This window comes from Engraulis encrasicolus, chromosome 16, assembly GCF_034702125.1.
Source record: "Engraulis encrasicolus isolate BLACKSEA-1 chromosome 16, IST_EnEncr_1.0, whole genome shotgun sequence".
Classification (NCBI taxonomy): Eukaryota; Metazoa; Chordata; class Actinopteri; order Clupeiformes; family Engraulidae; genus Engraulis; species Engraulis encrasicolus.
Window position 1 is genome coordinate 3,135,610 of NC_085872.1, and position 19,584 is coordinate 3,155,193.

The 19,584-nt window shown below is 42.5% G+C and overlaps 1 protein-coding gene across 2 annotated transcripts; it reads left to right on the plus strand.

Annotated features, from left to right (window-relative positions):
* Positions 1-1,408: 1,408 nt before the first annotated feature.
* On the plus strand, positions 1,409-19,406 carry uba6 (ubiquitin like modifier activating enzyme 6). Of its 2 annotated transcripts, none has more exons than XM_063218270.1 (32): positions 1,409-1,465; positions 4,639-4,719; positions 4,825-4,919; positions 5,044-5,072; positions 5,194-5,288; positions 6,120-6,231; positions 6,321-6,401; positions 6,493-6,615; positions 7,204-7,327; positions 7,572-7,675; positions 7,888-7,950; positions 8,044-8,120; positions 8,341-8,407; positions 8,563-8,706; positions 9,244-9,311; positions 9,424-9,502; positions 9,588-9,668; positions 9,872-10,131; positions 10,235-10,340; positions 10,482-10,571; positions 12,042-12,122; positions 12,237-12,365; positions 12,538-12,589; positions 13,038-13,101; positions 13,303-13,372; positions 13,464-13,535; positions 13,662-13,785; positions 14,093-14,286; positions 14,384-14,511; positions 14,767-14,854; positions 15,305-15,399; positions 18,133-19,406. In XM_063218270.1, the coding sequence occupies exons 2-32, from the start codon at positions 4,679-4,681 to the stop codon at positions 18,269-18,271; spliced, it is 3,075 nt and encodes a 1,024-aa protein (XP_063074340.1). In that variant the 5' UTR covers positions 1,409-1,465; positions 4,639-4,678; the 3' UTR covers positions 18,272-19,406. The 2 variants fall into 2 exon arrangements, with proteins under 2 accessions (XP_063074340.1, XP_063074339.1); XM_063218269.1 differs by lacking the exon at positions 1,409-1,465 and adding an exon at positions 1,485-1,608.
* The last annotated feature ends 178 nt before the right edge of the window (positions 19,407-19,584 follow it).

Below are 19,584 nucleotides of genomic sequence, written 5' to 3' on the forward strand. Positions count from 1 at the left end.
TCAGTGGTGGGCATGGAGCTGGAAGCTCTCACCTCAACAGCTGAGAGCAGAGCCCTGAACAGACTGGACTGTATTATGGATAATCAGCTACACCACCTTCACATCACCTTCAGTAACCAGCTGAATCTGTTCAGCCACAGACTCCGTGCTCTCACCTGCAGGACAGACAGGCTAAGGAGGTCCTTTGTCCCATGGGCCATTCAACTGTTTAACAGTATACAGAGGGACACTAAGCAGGACATCATTATTGGGGACTGGACTGCCTGAGATTCCAGAGCTGGCCCAGATCGGGAAACCTCTTGGCGTGTGCGTGTGTGTGTCTGTGTGTGTATTTATGTAGCTACTTGACACCTGAATTTCCCCCTGGGGATCAATAAAGTTTCTCTACTCTACTCTACTCTACTCTACTAGAAAGGTCAAGCCCCCTCTTCCACCAGTGGCCTTCAGATGTGTTTCCTGGGAGGAGACTGCTGCTAGGAATGCAGTCTGTTTTGTAGCCTATGCATATTTGGCACCGTTAAACAACTATGGCCTCCTGTAACAGTGTTTTGAGTCCAGGACACCACACTGAGCAATGGGTCGCCTTTCTGCACTTAATGGTGCCTTCATAGCACGTAGAGAGTCACTCAGATTAGTGTTGAGCTCATTTGTGATGAAGCAGTGCTGCGCCGACCGAGCTGGATGCATGCGCAATGCAAAATTATGAGGCATTCTGGTTTGAAAATTCAACTTGTGCCTTACACATGCACACTTCTCCATGCATTCTTGAGAGCAATATTTAAGATGCATTGTAATCTCGCAGTCTTCAATGCATACAGACAGATTGTTCCATTCTGGGTTGCTGGGGTAATGGGGTATGGTTTGGGAGGTGTAAAGGATGGTGGGGGTAGAAACTTGGGATTGAGCCGTAATCAATCAATTGATTGTCCTTGTGGTGTGTGGACAACAAAAGGATTTATGCATTCATTAAAAGGACATTTTATTTATCATTGATAAGTAAATGATGTATCATAAATTATTTATGATTTATCATTTAGGCCTATTTATAGACATTTATTTATCTTTGAAGTGGTTTGTTTCCTGACTGCCAAAAGCTACAGAATGCGAATACAAATAAGATGTTTTTTTCTGAATGGCTAATGGCTATGTGTGTGCCTGTGTGTGTGTTGTTTTTGTAATTGTTTTGCAACAAGTGTTATTGTTTTTATTTTTACAAACAAGAATGATTTTACGGATGTGACGATTTACTACGGCACGGAAGTAGTCAGTCTCAGCCATTCACAAGCCAGTGTCGCAACCCGATCTTGATATGTATGTGATGCAAGTAGAGCATGCGTGCATGCGATTTTCGCGCAAGTATTCGTCAAAAAAATATGATTGCGCATGCGCGACTTACATTGGGTGTGTCGTTGGATTAGGTTGCGACAACTAGCTGCCGCGTATGGAGCTTCCCGTGCACTGACAGGTATTTAACCAACTGGATAAACATCATAATGTGTCTGGAGACGTTAATATGTTTGTTTTCATGCGTCAAGTATAGTTAAGTCAGTGTCCTCCTGCGGAGCTAAAGAATTGGCTTTGGAAGAAAACGCTGCAGCTATTAACAATGTAACTGTTTATATTTTTCTTACCTGCTCTGCAACAAACTGCTAACGTTAGGCCCGCCAGGGTATCTGGCTAACGTTAGCGAGCTATGAGTAAGCAGTATGGACAGTAGTAAGTCCTGAATGTATCCTTCCCGACATCAGTCTTTATTAATTACGACATATTTGTATTTTAACTTCACTGTTGATTAGATCTTTACTTAGGTTAGTAGTCTGTTGTGTTGGTAGGATAGGAGTCCAAAAATCAAATGTGAATAGAATAGATGGCTAACGTCAAATGTAGCATGCCACATTGAACTATGGAAGATGCAGGGTACAGTGAAATTGTTATCGATACATGACCCCTTAGAAATTATTTGTTGCTGAAATAAATGTTACTGTTTTATTTGCTTTATTTGGGGTCCTGTTGCTACTGAAGGCTGATGCATTTAACATTTTCTGACAACATTATGTCCAACATCTAAGGGGCGCGTTCTCAACTTGTTCGGGATGCCGATTGCAGATTCCCAGACTGGGGCTCCCATCTCATTACACTCCCATTTCATCTCGCTCCCACTAGCCAGACTAGCGGTACCACCGCCATATTACGGAGCCAGTTATCTTGTTGATGTTAGTTTTTTGTTTCTAACCCTAACCTTAACCCTAACCCTAAACCTAACCCTAACCTTAACCCTAACCCTAACCCTAAACCTAACCCTAACCCTAAACCTAAACCTAAACCTAACCCTAAATTGCTTGTATGTGGCAGTATATGATAATACGTGAAATATAATCGGGTGGGGACCGCAAGTCCGGGAGTGATAGAAACACCGGGGACCGCACGTCCGGGAGCGAACTCCGTTGGGAGTCCCAGTCTGAATGCCCCGATTGCACACACGTAGTTCTATCGCTATGATTGCGGTGATTTTCATAATCTTGGTGCCAGTTCCATTATCTGAACTCTGTCCTCAACCTGTGCTTGTTTCCTTCGCTGACGCCCCGCCGCCGTGGAGAAAACAATAAAGTGTCCTCACTGTCAGCCAAGCCACAACCACTTTTTGGGGCCTTATCCCCATCCAAATGTGAAAGTGACCTTTTGAATAGCGCTAACTTAATTATTACGATTAATAATGGCATTTTCAAACATCTGCACACATTTTTCATGCCATTATCAAAGATGACTAGATCTACACAACATGTATGTGCTTAGAGTACCTAATGATGACACATCGATCCAGCTACTCCAGCTACAGTCTGAGTGCTGTCAAGTTGACAGTTCCATATGTCACTAAGAATGGGAACCATGGGTTTGAGCAAGCACAGCCTTGTGAAGAGGCAGATTCCCATCCTCGACGTATGCTTATGGCTTTTGGACGGGAGTTATGATAATGCAATAATGGACACATAATTATTGCTCATCGTCCAATGGTGTAGTCACCAGCTAAAAATGGCTGATCTGAAATTAAGGTGATGATGCACAGGGTAACTTTTCGACCAATCTGTCTGGCAATGATACTATGATATGTTGTTTTTAGACTGTTAATCACATTACATTTTTATCAGGAGGAGTTGGATTAGCAGCAGACAACCCTCAACCATTCCATCAGAAAATGAATAGCCAATCATGATGATGCCCATCAACATTGCTCCAAAACGTGCCCTGTGTATTATTTACCTTTAGAGTTTGGTCACCAGACACCAGGGCCTAATAGGCTGTCTAATTAATGATTCGTAAAATCAATAGGAATTTCATATGCTATCAGATCATACAATGTTATTCAATGTGCTTGAGAAAGAAGACATATATTATAGAAAGTAAGACTGTACATTACTAATCCAAATGATGAATATACAAAATAATACGGCAACATTATCTAATGAGCCATCTGTCTGCCTGTCTGTCTGTCTGTCTATCTATTCTATCACCCTGTCCACCTCCGCTGCCACAACATAATCCGTGCATTAATAATTTAGTAAATGTGTGTGTGTGCAGTCTGTGTCCTTGGCAAACAATTTAGGCAAAAAACACTACAGAATAACATTTCATACCCCACTAGTAAGCCACAGAGACCAGCAAACAGTTATTTATTTATGTTTTAGGAATGTACTCAGGCCGAACCTAACAGCTAATTTGTAAACAACATAAAAATAGAACCTCTGGATTTGTTGATAGTGCGTGTCTTTGTTATTGACGCATTCCTCCTGTAGCCAGATTTGGGTTTTTCTGTTTGGATTTGACTATTAGATTGGACCAGAATCAAAATGGACGTGAAACTGACTGCACCTTCTTACACAAAGCTGAGCCCTGAAATTGCTGAGCCCTCACTGTTTGTCTCTCAGTCAGTCATTGACACACAGACTAGAGATAGATAGAGAAAATCTTGCATGTAGATCATCTACCAGCACATCTTAAACTGAATGCAAAATTAAATGTTTTGGACTGAGCGATTAGGTTTAGGGGATCTTGAGTTGAACCAGCAATCCTCCCACAGAAAGCTTGACTCCTTATGCCTTGTGTACACCAAACGCGACCTACGCTACCCAGGTAGCAGATGTAGTGGAAGAAGTTTCGCCATGAATTCGCTTTATTCGCTCTGGACGCGCATTGACATGTTTGATTTAGCTAATCACATGACAGCTCTGGCTTGACAGCCTGGGACATACGGAGATATGAAAGTTCCAATCGGTTTTCGCCAAACCGCGTCATAGATCATTACCTTAAGATTAGCTTGACTTTAATCGTTAAAATTTGCTTTGGTCGCTCCTGGCAAATTCGCTCTGGCAGCTTTATTCGCCTTCCCTCCATAGACAAATAATGACTGTCGCCGCTCAGGAAGCGCAGGTCACGCTTAGTGTACACAAGACATTTCCCATACCAAACACTGTCACCTTGTATTAGTTTTGCGTTGTCATTTGTCAGTTTCATGTACGGTACTTTTAGCCGGGGATTGTTCCTCAATTGGAGGAAAGCGAACTTGACATCCGTGTTGAGTGTTGTTTTAGTATGGCCTAATGCCTTATTGCTGACACATGCTTTTACACTTTAATTTTTCAGATTTTCCAGTGAAGCCCTGACATCCCCCACCCCTGTCAACATGGCCACAGATTCAATGGAGATTGATGACTCCCTGTACAGGTGAGCTTATACGGTCTATGCTCGTTCAATATATGTCCATAAACTTTAAACGGAATAACTATCATTTTCATGATTACTATCTCTTTTTCACATTTACCTTCACAGTCGACAACGGTACGTTCTTGGAGATAGTGCTATGCAACAGATGGCACAGTCCTCAGTGTTTCTAAGTGGACTGGGCAGTATCGGAGTTGAGATAGGTGAATAATTCTTCCTATATAGCGGTTTGTGTGAAGAATGGTTGTTTCTGTGTTTGTATGTAAAATCAACATATTCCGCTCATTTTTTGCTGTTCTTTAACTGTCCTTGGGTTTACATTTACAGCAAAGAACATTGTGCTGGCAGGAGTAAAGGTGAGGAAAGCTAGCTATAAGGGTTTTGGTCATTCATTTCTTTGTTCTTTGAGTATTTTTCGCATGTTGTGTGAGAGTTGTGTGTGAGCAATAAGTCATGTCTTTTTACCTGTCCTTATAGGCTGTAACACTTCATGATACAAAAGTTTGTGATATGTGGGATCTGGGCGTCAATTTTTTCATTCGAGAAGAGGATGTTCACAATCAAAGAACCAGGTAGAGGAGCATTTCTTCACCCTCAAACACATAGGCTACGGGACATAGACATGTCACACGCGAGAGTGCTTTATCCACCTTACTACGCCCTGCCCATTTCAACTCGTTAGTATTCCTGCCCATAGGCCTTCTGAGTGATTTAGCACTTGCAACCACTAGCAAAATAGTACTGACATCTATTACCAGGTGGATTGCTCAGTATCTTAGGGCGTACCTTTTTGGAACCGCCACCACGGGCAATATAAAAAAAACCTGCCTTTAAACCCGATTTACAGGTGGTCGTCATGGATTGACCCGCATGCATCACTAAAATAGAATTTTGCCGTCAAGTAGTTAGTGTGCACCTAGCTACCCATTCTGGTCTCTCTTCTTGTTGTTTTGGCCGAGAAATCTTGAAATCAGTGAAAACTGAATGCTTTCAGTGTAATTTAATGGTAATACAAAATCACTTTGCACATAAACTCCTGATCACAGCAATTGGTGACTTCCAACATTGCTCTAATGTGGATGCTTACTACGACGTGGAAGCGTAAGCGGCACTCAAGATACAAAGGAGTTAATTTTTACCTCCTGTGGGTGTAGTCAATGTACGGTAACAGGCCTCTTTTTAAGGTAGAATCACTGCAGGAAACACTGACATGTAAACTGGAACACCTAAATTAGAGAACTGTCAGAGACAAAAGGGTTTCCAAGTTTATACACCATATTTCAATCAGATGTCCTTAGCGGACGTAAATGCACAAATTAAACACAGAAGTTCAAAGCCATAAAGAACACATCGTCCTACATCTATGTGAAAAGTCAAGTTTGTGTCTGTTTTTTTTGTGACAGAGTGGAGGTCATGTATCCTCGTGTTGCTGAGCTGAACCCATATGTGCAGGTGGGAGTGTCCACCTGCCCCCTTGATGACGGCACTGATCTGAGTTTTCTCAGGGGCTACCAGGTATGTAGTTTGCATCACCTATATCACACAACAAAAGTCGGGTCAATTTATGTCTGTTGATTAATGTTTACATTTCTGTGTTGGTATAGTGTGTCGTGTTGACGGATGCTCGTTTGAGTCTGCAAAAGAAAGTGAATGAATTCTGCCATTCCCAACAGCCTCCTATTGCAGTATGTCTATTTCTTTCTCTTCAAATGCCCAAGTTTTTGTATTTGATTGTACATGTATTACACACTAATAATGATGTGGTTGTCTTGACAGTTTATTGGCTGTGAGCTTCTGGGTGTGTGTGCTCGTGTCTTCTGTGATTTTGGGGAAGAGTTTGAGGTGTCTGATGCCACAGGAGAGGAGTCCAAGGAGCTGTTTATACAGAACATCACTCAGGTAACAAACACTCTTAACTGTACAGACTAAAGGTATTGAAATGTATTGGAATCAGGTGGGAAATGAAGTGTAATCTCCAGGTGGAATTTGGGTAGATGACGCCAATTCCCTTTATTCACCTTATTTCGTTTGCCCACTTTCAAGGTGTCAACACTTTCGGTCGATTGTAGTTGTCATCATATTACACAGCAGCAGACTTTTTAAATTGGACATTTTCTCAATGTGTTATAACTACGGCGGCAAATATAACAACCAAACTATCTGGGGAAAAAAACAATCGAGGAATACACTATTTTGGATACATCCTAACTTCTGTCCTGCAGCAGATGTTTCAAACGGAAGTAAAATTAAAAAAAAAAACAGCTACCATGGTGTGGCCCTTGTTGAAATGCAGAATAAGGTAAAAAGATCAAAAGAAGGATAAGACAAGACACGGGTAGATGAACAGACAATTCCTTTACAGAGTGGTGCATCATGCTTTGAATATATTTTGTGCTGTTTAGCTGCTTGTTTTTCATAAATATAGTAATAAATATAGTGATAAATATAGTACTACATGCTGTTGTTGGTATTCTTCTCCTTCCAAAGGCTAACCCAGGGGTCGTGACCTGCATGGATGGAAGGAGTCATGGGCTGCAGACGGGACAAACTGTTGTGTTTAAAGAAGTCAATGGAATGGATGATCTAAACAGCATGCAACGCGAAGTTACAGGTATGTAAAAATCACATCGTAGTATTATACAATAATGAAATTGTGCCTAGTTTTGGCTTTCCCCCGCCACAAGATGTCTCAATGTCTGTAATATGAGATACCCTCTGGTACACATTACTCTATAATGCATATGTGTCCTTGGCAAGTTACCTAAAAGTCAAATGCCCACATTCTGTAAAGTCACAACTATGGCATGCCCACATGTCTTAGCATATAATATGTGTCTTGTGTCTGTGTTTTTCAGTGCTGTCCCCACACAGTTTTTCTATTGGAGATACGTCTTCCCTACCCCCCTACAACCATGGAGGAATCTGCCGCCTGGTTAAAACACCTCACACCTTCTCCTTTGTAAGAGATGGTTGACACATTTTTTTGCACCTCCAGAAATGATTCTACAAATTTTATGTGCATCACACATCTCTGAATGGTGAACTATGCTGTTAGATTTTAGGAATGATATTACTGTTGTGGCACTGCACTGAGTACTTTTCTGTCTTGTAAACTGAGTACTTTTACTTGTCCTGTAAACTTGAATTGTTTCCTTTTTGTGGGTTGTCTAGGAAACAATGGAAAGGCAATTATGCAACCCTCAGGTGTTGACAGCAGACTTCAGTAGACCAGATGTACGTGAGTTGACAATAAAACACTGCAGCACAGCAGCTAGTGAATAGGAAATCAAAGTGCCTTCAATGAGTTTTCTGTCCTTTCACCTGCAGGCTTCGCTCCAGATCCATGCCACCATGTTAGCTCTCAATACCTTTCAGGACCAGCATAGACGGCTGCCTAACATCGGGTAACTTTCTCTTTCAAATTCAGTTAGACAGTTGTGATGTCCTGCTGATAAACCTAGCCCAGAGTAAGAGGACATCATGGTGCATTCATACTGAGGGGACAGAAGGTTTTTATTACACTTTGGTTAAGTAAGGTTCGGTTCCATGCACGTGTGATTTCATGTTTATGTCCTTGATCTTGATATGAGAAGTAAATGGTATTAAAACCAACTATCCTATTAGGTGTTTTCAGGATGCTGAAGTCTTACTCAGGCTCACAGAAGAAGTCAATGAGACACTCACGCCAAAAGTGAGTTTATGATCTTATCATCTGTATAATTGTGATGTTTTCACGCAAACACAAACACACACACACACACACACACACACACACACACACACACACACACACACACACACACACACACACACACCAATATTGTGCTCATTTGTGTGTCTCGGCAGGTGTGTGTGGATCAGGACCTTGTGCAGTGTTTGTCTCGGAGTGCACGCGGCTGTCTGGCTCCTCTTGCGGCAGCAGTTGGAGGATTTGCCAGTCAGGAAGTTCTAAAGGCCCTCACAGGGAAATTTACCCCACTCCAGCAATGGGTAAGTCTTTGTACCTGTTCTAATGGTATATATGTCTGTGCAGATTTATCCAGTTTATGTGATTCAAAGACTGTAGTTGTAAGCAAGTGGACTTCATGTTTTCAGGTTGATGGAAGGAAAGCCAAGAGTTATGTTAGAGTTGTGGTCACATTATCTATATTTATCTAGAACAACATGCTTTGAATGGGGGTCGGGGGTTTGACGCTAAGGACACATGCAAGCAAATTTGTAAAAGCGAATGGAACTTCGCCATTCATTCTTATGGCAAATGTAAATGGACTGCACTTACATCGTTTTTCCACTAAAAGCGCTTTACATGTATGGCTCACATTCACTTTCAAGATCCAGGAGGTCCAGTTGATATCAAGATTAGCAGTACACTATTATTTTTTTTCTTCATTGAAATGTCACTAATCATTGACTAATCTGTGATTTCTTTAGATGGAGTAGCAGTCTTTCGTACTGCTCCACTAAATGGACTATGTATGGGAAACACTGACATCTTTTAACTCCTTTTTTTGCTGTGTGTTTGAATAGTTGTACCTTGATGCCATAGAAGTGGTGCGACCACTTCAATCGCTACCTGTTGAAGAATTTATGCCCAGGTAAAGTCATGTTTATTGTTTGGTCTACTTTCACTAGTCTCAAGGCATTGAGGAAGTTCAAAGTTTGTTATTGTAGCTGATGAAGCATACGGTGCTCTGTTTGCTTCTCCAGGGGTGACCGGTACGATGCCTTGAGGGCGTGTGTGGGAGAATCTCTCTGTCAGGAGTTGCACAAGCTGAGGCTCTTTATGGTGAGTAGTCCTCTATTTAGTCTGTAAGCGTTCCTGCATGCTTAACTTTCTGCATCCAGCTGAGGTCTCGGTTCATGTTTTGTAGGTGGGCTGTGGGGCCATTGGCTGTGAGATGTTGAAGAACTTGGCATTGCTAGGAGTTGGTCTGTCAAAGTGCTCAGGCGAGGTAGGAACCTACAAAGTACTTTTGTCAAATACAGCTATAGACGTTGGTTTCTTACGAATTTGAATTGTGTTTGTAATATGCAAAAAATTGTGTGTGTGTGTGTGTGTGTGTGTGTGTGTGTGTGTGTGTGTGTGTGTGTGTGTGTGTGTGTGTGTGTGTGTGTGTGTGTGTGTGTGTGTGTGTGTGTGTGTGTGTTTCAACAGGTGTGTATAACAGATCCTGACCTCATAGAAAAGTCCAACCTCAATAGACAGTTCCTCTTTCGACCGCACCACATTCAGAAACCCAAGAGCACCACAGCCGCCATGGCAACCCTTGAGATCAACCCGGACGTATGTGTTGATGCCCACCTCAACAAGGTGTACCCCGCCACTGAAGATATCTACAGTGACACATTCTTTTCCAGACTTCACACAGTTATCACTGCTTTGGATAATGTGGAGGCCCGTCGTTACGTGGACAGGTAAACATTGGGCATGCTATATTTCTGATCTGTCATGTAAAAGAGCCATCATGTATATGGATGCATCATGCACTTGGTTTGATACCTCTTGTGATTTTTACAGTCGCTGCCTGTCCAATCAGAAATCTATGCTAGACTCTGGTACCATGGGAACTAAAGGCCACACAGAGATCATTGTTCCCAATCTGACGGAATCGTACAACAGCCATGTGAGTCATATTGAACATCATTCTCACGTGATTTTTTAGGTAGTGTGTGAAAATGTTCTGTGGTTGAAGAGGTCTTGACAAGGTAAGCTTGACCAAGGTAATATTTATGTTTACTGATGTGAAAACAACTCTTTTTTTCAGAGGGACCCACCTGAAGAAGAGATTCCATTTTGCACATTAAAGTCGTTTCCTGCTGTAATCGAGCACACTATTCAGTGGGCAAGAGATAAGGTCAGTGTCTCTTTGTGTCAGTGTCTCATTGTTTTGGATATTCACACACTATGTACACTCGCCTCCAAAAGAGTTGTCGCCTACCCATCTGTTTGGAATAACAGCTAATAACCTGACTTTCAATTAATCACTTGGCTTCAGAAGTCACTCATATGAAAGCTACAACCCTCCCGAATGAAAATGTATGTACAAAAAGAAATGTCATGCACCAACGAAAGATTGACCCTTTATTGAACACAGACAGGGCAGATTTTCACAAGACAAACGTTTTGTCGCCTATTGAACATAATGTGAAAATGGGCAGATAAGTCACTTCAAAACACTTCAAATATGCAGATTGTGTGTCATACTTAATCACTGAATCACTCTCACCTCTCCATAAAATCAACTTTGGCCTTAGGTGTATATTTAGGGTCATTGTAATCCTGGAAAGCAACACAATGAAAATCAATGGAGTTCAATGAGAGATGGTGACATATTTGCTATTCGTAGAGCAATGCATGTTTAACTTCATGATGTAATCAATGATAAAAGCCCTCAAACACCTGCAGCATGCTTGCAGCTCCTCATAACAGCTGTATCTGTACCATGTTTCACGTTATGCACCATTTCTCTTTTTTCATATTCTTCATCTCCAACACCATATAGTTTTGATGCTATCAGTTCTAAAATGATTGATCTTGGGATCTTGACTTCAGAGTATGAGTCCCATTAGCCTTCATTTTTGTCAGAATTAGGCCTGACATACTCTTGTCTGGCTTTTTTGAGACAGGACCGTGGGAGAGACTTCTTTGGTGTTAAAGGTGAAGAATTTGGAATAAATACATGGTGCCTAAAGTCAAACATGGGAGGGATACAGCTCTTATGTGGAGCTGCATGCATGCTGCTGGTGTGTGAGGGCTTTTATCATTGATTACATCATGAAGTTAAAAATGTATTGCTCTACGAATAGCAAATATGTCACCATCTCTCATTGAACTCCATTGATTTTCATTGTGTTGCTTTCCATGATTACAATGACCCTAAACATACACCTAAGGCCAAAGTTGATTTTCTGGAGAGGTGAAAGTGATTCAGTGATTAAGTATGACACCCGATCTGCATATTTGAAGTGTTTTGAAGTGACTTATCTGCTCCTTTTCACATTATGTTCGATAGGCGACAAAACGTTTGTCTTGTGAAAATCTGCCCTGTCTGTGGTCATTAAAGGGTCAATCTTTCTTTGGTGCATGACATTTATTTTTGTACATTCATTTTCATTCGAGAGGGTTGTAGCTTTCATATGAGTGACTTCTGAAGCCAAGTGGTTAATTGAAAGTCAGGTTATTAGCTGTTATTCCAAACAGATGGGTAGGCGACAACTCTTTTGGAGGCGAGTGTACATTTATTTACTGTTTAGCGGCCTGTTTATCCTAATCTACCTCTTCTATCAATTGAGCTAATATTACTCTCTGGTGCTCCTCGCTACAGTTTGAGAGCTCCTTTTCCCACAAGCCCTCCATGTTCAGCAGGTTCTGGCAGAACTACTCCTCAGCAGAGGACGTGCTCCAGGTGAGACACCACGGCAGACTAATGCATTCCCTCTCTCGTCAAACCTTATATTGTATATCATTGTCTATCAGCTACCTGGAATTGTAATGTATCTTATTTTATCTGTGTGTACAGCGAATGAAGTTGGGCGAGAGTATGGAGGGTGCATTTCAGGTTGTGAAGCTGTTGAGTCGCCGGCCGGTGCAATGGAGGCATTGTGTATCACTAGCACGCCTTAAATTCGACAAGTACTTCAAGAGAAAGGTAAAGTACCCATACAAGCTTACTTGTTGTCGTTACCATGACCTGGACATTTCAGGAATGGTCTAGAAGTATCAGAAACAAGTATGGTGGCATAACACACGGGTAGTGTATATTGGACAGTTTTAATTGTTTTTGTGTAATTGTGTTCCTTTCTGATTTTGTGTCTGAATAGGCTTTGCAACTTCTTCACTCCTTTCCCCTTGACACCCGGTTAAAAGATGGATGTAAGTTCACTTCCACTTAATTGCACCATACATTTACTGCATTTTCTGATGAGATGCTGTTCATAGTGTGTGTGCGTGTGTGTGTGCGCGCGCTATTTTTCTCCGTGGGCGTGAGTCTGCTGAAAGCGGGCTCCCATTGGAATGTATGGCCTGAGAAGGCTGGGACAGGACTCTGATTCCTGTGGATAGAACATGCATGCAGACCGTCCAGTGTGAAAAGGACAACTGAACATCCCATGAACCTTGCTTGCGCTAGTGCTCCCCCGTCCCAGTGCACGCTTGTATTTGAATGAGCCATCATGCCAAGGACTCGGGTTCGATTCAGGCCCAGTCATTTTCAGATCTGTCCCTATCTCTCTTTCCCCCTCTCTTCCTGTCATTGCACTGTCCTATCAAATACTACAGGCATAACAAAATAATATACATATTATCTGCTTCTCTTGTGCAGCTCTCTTCTGGCAGTCTCCGAAGCGTCCTCCGTCTCCCATAGAGTTTGATCTCAGTGATCCCTTGTGAGTACTCACAGCGTTCAACTCGGCTAATATCTAATTTTTGGTATTGTAATTGCAAATGATGTTGCTCCACAGTTTCCATGACATTTAATAAGAGTGTTTCCCCGTGTTCTCGTGAGGGATGTTCATGCTCACTTAATTACATTGTTCGAAACTAATCAAGATTCCAAACAGCATTGAAAATGGTTTTGTTTCCTCCAGGCATGCAAGCTTTATAGTGAGCACTGCTCGACTTTATGCTGGAATCTACAACATCCCCTATTCAGAAAAGGTAAACGAGCACTTCCAACAGACACATAATGTAGTTCCACAATTTTAGATGAAGTAACTGATCGTGTGTCTGTATGTCTGTCCATGGACAGGATGTTTCACTAGAAGCAGTATCTGCGGCTCTAGCTGAAGTGCAGATTCCAGAGTACGTACCAGCAGATAAGGTACTACATTTAACCACTCTTCAAACCACAACTTGCATCATATCAGAAGAACTGTTTCATTTTGTAACCGTTTTGCTCCATTGAGAGAGTGTGTGGGTCTGATGTTGTTTGTGTGTGATGATGTAGAGCATAGAAACGGATGAGGCTGCCAAGAAGCCTGACCAGACGAAACTTTCAGTCAGCAGTGAAGAGGAGAGAGAGGCTATCACACAGCTAGAGGAGATCATCAGCAGACATACTTTAACTTCAGGTAATTTACTCAGGCACCTATTGCAAGAGAGTCATGTGAAGCAATGTGAAAACAAGCCCTAACATGTTGCACATTAATATATTACAGTGTATATTGCATATTATATGCATATTATAGTTTCTTCTTTAACATTTGTTTTTTGTGATACATGTTTTATTATATTTTTAATACATCACAGAAAAACAAAACAAACAAGACAACGATAATGGCCAACAATCAGCACTTACCACACACGCACGCGCACACGCACACACACACACACACACACATTTTATCATTTTATCGTGCTGTTCTGATCTCATTTTAGAGCATTTCTGCATGACGCCACTGTTCTTTGAGAAAGACGACGACTCAAATGGTCACGTGGATTTTGTGACTGCTGCATCAGCGCTAAGGGCTCAGATGTACGCCATTGAGCCTGCCGACCGCTTCACTACCAAGCGCATTGCCGGCAAAATCATCCCAGCAATTGCAACGACAACTGCAGCCGTTGCAGGACTGGTGAGCTGGCCCCCATTCTTAAAAGCGTAACAGAGAAATACATTTCCTGAATCTAACTTTGTTTAACATCTTACATATTTTATTTGTGAATGTACAGGTCGCCCTGGAACTCATAAAAGTTGCTGGCGGTTATGAATTTGAAGCGTTCAAGAACTGTTTCTTTAACTTGGCCATTCCAGTGATGGTGCTGACAGAAACAGCACCTGTGAAGAAAACATACATCAGGTATCCACACACCCTTTCAGACAACTGAATAAATAAAATGTCTTCTATACACAGCATATTTTATCCACCTTTATTTACTGTTTTCTGGTCCCATGACTCCTCTTCTCTGAGGACTTCTTGCTCTTGCTGGCAGGCGATTATTTGTCTACCACCGTCCCATACTATACTTGGATCCAGATTTGTCCTCTGTCCTCTCAGATTGTTAGATGCTGTCCTGTCAGATGTGTCTCACTTATTTCCTTTTGTTGTCTTCAGAGATCACATATCATTTTCCATCTGGGATCGCTGGAACATTTATGGTCACAAGGACTTCACGCTCAGTGATTTCATCAGTGGAGTGCAGGTGAGAATTCTTCACACAGGTTATTTAAACGGGTTACACCACACTCACAACTAAAAGGTGCCAGCCATGTGCCAGCCATAAACAAAATTGTGAAAGTTAAAGCAAAAATGTCTCCTTCACTTCACTTCACACTACAACATTCTTTTCAGGTTTTTAATTGCCAAGAGGTCTAAATACCTTCCTCAGAGCATACCTCACTCAGGGTCTTCACTGAAAACTTGGCAAATAAAAATCCGAAAAGGATTTGAGTGTGCAGTAATTTTTGCTTCAAACTGCAAAAATGACTATTCTACTTTGTATTATGACTTTACAAAGCTTGTGTTGTTGGACTTCAAAAATGAAATGTATTTTCTATGGAAGGAAGCACAAATTAGTTTTTGCTAAGGATTTTCATTGTTGTTGGTGTTGGTGATTGTCTGGTGATGGTTCCTCATGCTATGTTTTGACCAGGAGAAGTACGGAGTTGAGCCTACAATGGTTGTCCATGGAGTGAAGATGTTGTTTGTCCCTGTGATGCCTGGCCATAAGAAAAGGCTCAAATTCACGTAAGAATCATACTCAATAAAACTCGGATCTGTATAGGATGCCATACATGCACATACACTATATTGCCAAATGTATTCGCTCACCCATCCAAATGTCAAAATCAGGTGTCCTAATGGCTTGGCTTGGCCAAAGGTATATGAATAAAGCACCTAGGCATGCAGATTGTTTTACTAACTTTTGTGAAAGAATGGGCCACTATCAGGAACTCTGTGAACTCCAGTATTGAACAGTCATAGGGTACCTGTGCAGCAAACCCAGTCATGAAATTTCCTTGCACCTAAGGCCGAATTCACACCAAGGCTGTGAAGTGTCGCGGGACCGAAGTGATTTATACCGGCAGTGGCGAAAATACATGGAAACAGATCTGTTCTTCCACACCAACCGGCAGTAGTCGGGCAGTTGTGGCACGGGAGCCGGCTTCGCTCCGTGCTGCATTTGGAAAATAGAACTCGAGCAGTTTATAATGAAGCTGACAGTTGAATGTGGAATACTGAGGCCCCGCACTGGCCCCGCACGCTGACGCTGTTGGTGTGAAAGGCAGAGTAGAACACACCGGCCGAGATTAAGCAGAAAGCCCTCAGTCGTCTCGCTTCTGTTCTGCGACGCCTTGGTGTGAATTCAGCCTAAGTATTCCACATTCAACTGTCAGCTTTATTATAAGGAAATGGAACGGCTTTGGGAACAACAGCAACTCACAAATTGTTAGATCCATGTAAACTGACAGAGGAGGGGTCAGTGGATGCTGAAGCGCATAGTGCAAAGAGGTGGTTCTGCACTGTCAGTTGCTACAGAGTTCCAAACTTCATGTGACCTTCAGATTAGCCCATGTACAGTAAACTGAAAGCTTTTTGGAATGGGTTTTCATGGCCCAGTAGCTGCATCCAAGTGCAATTCGAAGTATCGGATGTGATGGTGTAAAGCATGCCACGACTGGCTTAAAGATGGCCTCTCAACGTCATTTGATTAATATTGCTGTGTTCCCCATTGTTATAGAATGTGTTACGCGTTGGTCCTGTTTAAAAAAACGTTCTGGTTGCTTTGTTTCAAGCCGTTTTTGCAAGCCAGCAATGTGGCTTGTGGAGAAACGAGAGGGTGTTCCGTGTTTCTCGTGGAAATGTGTCTCTGATTGGCTCACTCTTCCTGCTCTCGTGGAAATGCGTCTCTGATTGGCTCAGTCCTCTTGTTCTTGGATAGAATGTAATGGGAAACAGAGTCGCCACTTCTCCGGGTGGTACTGCACTATAGGGGCGCCAACGGAGGCGTGCATGCTCCATTCAGGGCTGTGCTCTGTCGACAGCGACCCCTAGGCGAGCTGCAGGCACGGAGCAACCAGAGTGGGCTTGCTGTATTGATGAGGCTTTGTGCTGTGTGTGTACCTGAGAGTAGCAACCAGCTGATAGCTAAGCTAAGCTAGATTTCGGGCCACCAGACGTTGCTTGTATTGAAAACAAGCAGAAAAAAATTACTCGACATGTTTTTAGAAAAATGGGTCGACATAAACCTTTGTGGGCAACGCCTTCTTTCGACGTGACGAAAGACAGAAAGGCTTTCGTGATTCGCTCGTTTCTCTGCATTATTTATGTAAATTGGGAAACACCGGGAAACACAGCCAGGCGAGGTGACGCACCGCTATGAGAGCCTTGCAAGTGAATTTAACTTGGGGTGACCGTCCGATCTTCAAAAGGAGTGAGTAAAACTGTGTTTTATCGGAAGTTGGCCTTTAAGGAATGCCGTATACCAAAGCATTTTGGTCAAATCCATTCTCCCAACCCTTGTGGGAACAGTTTGGAGCAGGCCCCTTCCTCTTTCAACATGACCGTGCACCAGTGCACAAAGCAAGGCTCATAAAGACATGGATGACGGAGTGTGGTATGGATGAACTTGACTGGCCTTCACAAAGTCCTAGCCTGAAGCCAATAGAACACCTTTTGAATGAATTAGAGCTGAGACTGAGAGCCAGGCCTTCTCGACCAACATCAGTGTGTGACCTCAGTCCCAATGCATTTTTCTAAGATTGGTCAATTATTCTTTTTGAAAGTAGAGGATGGAGCACAGGGCAGCTTAGTTTTTAAAGGGACACTGTGTGAGATTTTAAGTTGTTTATTTCCAGAATTCATGCTGCCCATTCACTAATGTTACCTTTTTCATGAGTTCTTACCACCAGCATCAAATTCTAAGTATTCATTATGACTGGAAAAATTGCACTTTTCATACATGAAAAGGGGGATCTTCTCCATGGTCCGCCATTTTGAATTTCCAAAAATAGCCATTTTTAGCTGCAAAAATTACTCTACCTGGACCATACTACAAAATATGTGTTTATTACTTAGTAAACTTTCATGTAAAGATCAAATTTGGCAATAGGCAGCCCAGTTTCAATGAGCAGCATAGTTGCAGTACCTTTTTTTTTGCCATTTCCTGCACAGTGTCCCTTTAAGTATTTATTACGTGCAAACATCCGACTAATGTTTCGGTGTCGTTTTTGTGTAAATAATTCCTATAAACACACTCCTCATTCTTGAGGATGGCCTTCCCAGATGAGTTGAAGTTGTGATAGCTGCAAAAGGTGGATGGAAATCATATTGAACCCTATGGGTTAGGAATGGGATGAAGTTCATATATGAGTCAAGGCATGTGAGCAAATACTTTTGGTAAAATAGTGTAAATGTACAAAATGTGTCACATTTGTGGTAAATCCCTCTCTTGTGTCCTTCACCTCCCTCTCCCTGCAGGATGCTGAAACTTGTGAAACCTTCAGCAGAGCGGCGGTACGTGGATCTGACCGTGTCCTTCGCTCCTGAAGTTGATGGTAATGAAGACCTGCCTGGGCCCCCTGTGCGCTATCATTTTAGCCCTGCCCCGAGTCTCTGACAACCCCCACCCCCCCACACACACACACGCACACACACACACACACACTGCTTGAGGACCACTAGCAGACATGCACTTGACCTCTCCTCATCGACCACTATCTGTATATAGATCCCCCTTTTTGTATTACCATGAATTATCATCATTATTTATTATTGATTTATTATCAATAATTATCAATTCTTTGTATTATCAATTGGCGCAGAGAGCCCAGACTGATGCCTTACCTTAGTGCTTTAACTGCTCAGACGAGTGGCTGCTGATCAGCTGCTGATTCTGGTGATTGATAATCAGAGGATCGAAATGAACACACCGTGAACACGCCAGTGCCTCCATGAAGGAGTGCTGGTGGGAAGTCACGTCACGGGATGCAGTGCTTTGCTGGATCGAGGGCTCACAGAGAACGAGAATACCCAGAGCCTCACTTCATCTGAGAACTACAGATTGCATTCATCCCAGGAAAATCATAGCAGACTGTCTCTTGGGGGGTTCCAAGAAAGCCCCGTCCATGGTGTTTTGTGGCGGTAATGTGGCAGATATGTTTAAGAACCCAAGGGCAAGGCAAGGGATCCATTCCATTATCCAAACTCCCGTCCTCGATTTGTGCTTGTGGCGTCGCTACTCTGCTGACACCCCGGCTCCCTAGAGAAAACAAAGTTTCCCCGCTGTCAGCCTAGTCACATCAACTTTTGGGGGACTTTCCCCCCCATTCAACATACTGATTGAAAATGAGAAAATGACCTTTGAATTGCTCCTTTGCGAGATATTGAATTAAACTTCTATTAGCAGTGACGTCTTTGGATGTCATCATGAGGTCACAAACACAGGGGAGGACGGGAGATTACATATTGAAAGGGACCATGGTGTGTGTCCCCATGCTGACTTGCAAACAGGCTTGCTGGTTCTGAGTGTACTGGATGTTGTGAAAATGCCACCTAGTGGCTCCAGAGGGAACTGTGAGTTTAAGTGGTGATGCCGCCTCTTTTATTTGTCAGCCCTTTAAAAGCCAGCTGTCCCACAGAGGCATGGCCAAGTTTGCCCAGCAGGAGTTTGCTGGTCACGATGTCAACCATCTCCGTCTCTGATGATGTCAGCAGATTGAAAGAATAAAGCAGAGCTAAAGTGCAAAATGAAATATGTCTCCAGCAATCTTGTGATTCCTGTCTGTGCAGAGTTCTAATAATGTGCAAATGTGTCCATCATGGTCCATCAACATGCAGTGTTGGGGAAGTAACTAAAAAACTGTAATGCCTGACTAATTATTACATGTTGTGGTCTTTTCAAAATAGTCCCTTACATTACGATATTACTAT

Bases quoted from the DNA above. Each gene is read 5' to 3' on its own strand.
- uba6 (XM_063218270.1), top strand. From the start codon at position 4,679: ATGGCCACAGATTCAATGGAGATTGATGACTCCCTGTACAG. The intron at 8,707-9,243 runs GTAAGTCTTTGT...GTGTTTGAATAG, and splicing joins TTACCCCACTCCAGCAATGG to TTGTACCTTGATGCCATAGA. The intron at 13,373-13,463 runs GTAAACGAGCAC...GTCCATGGACAG, and splicing joins ACATCCCCTATTCAGAAAAG to GATGTTTCACTAGAAGCAGT.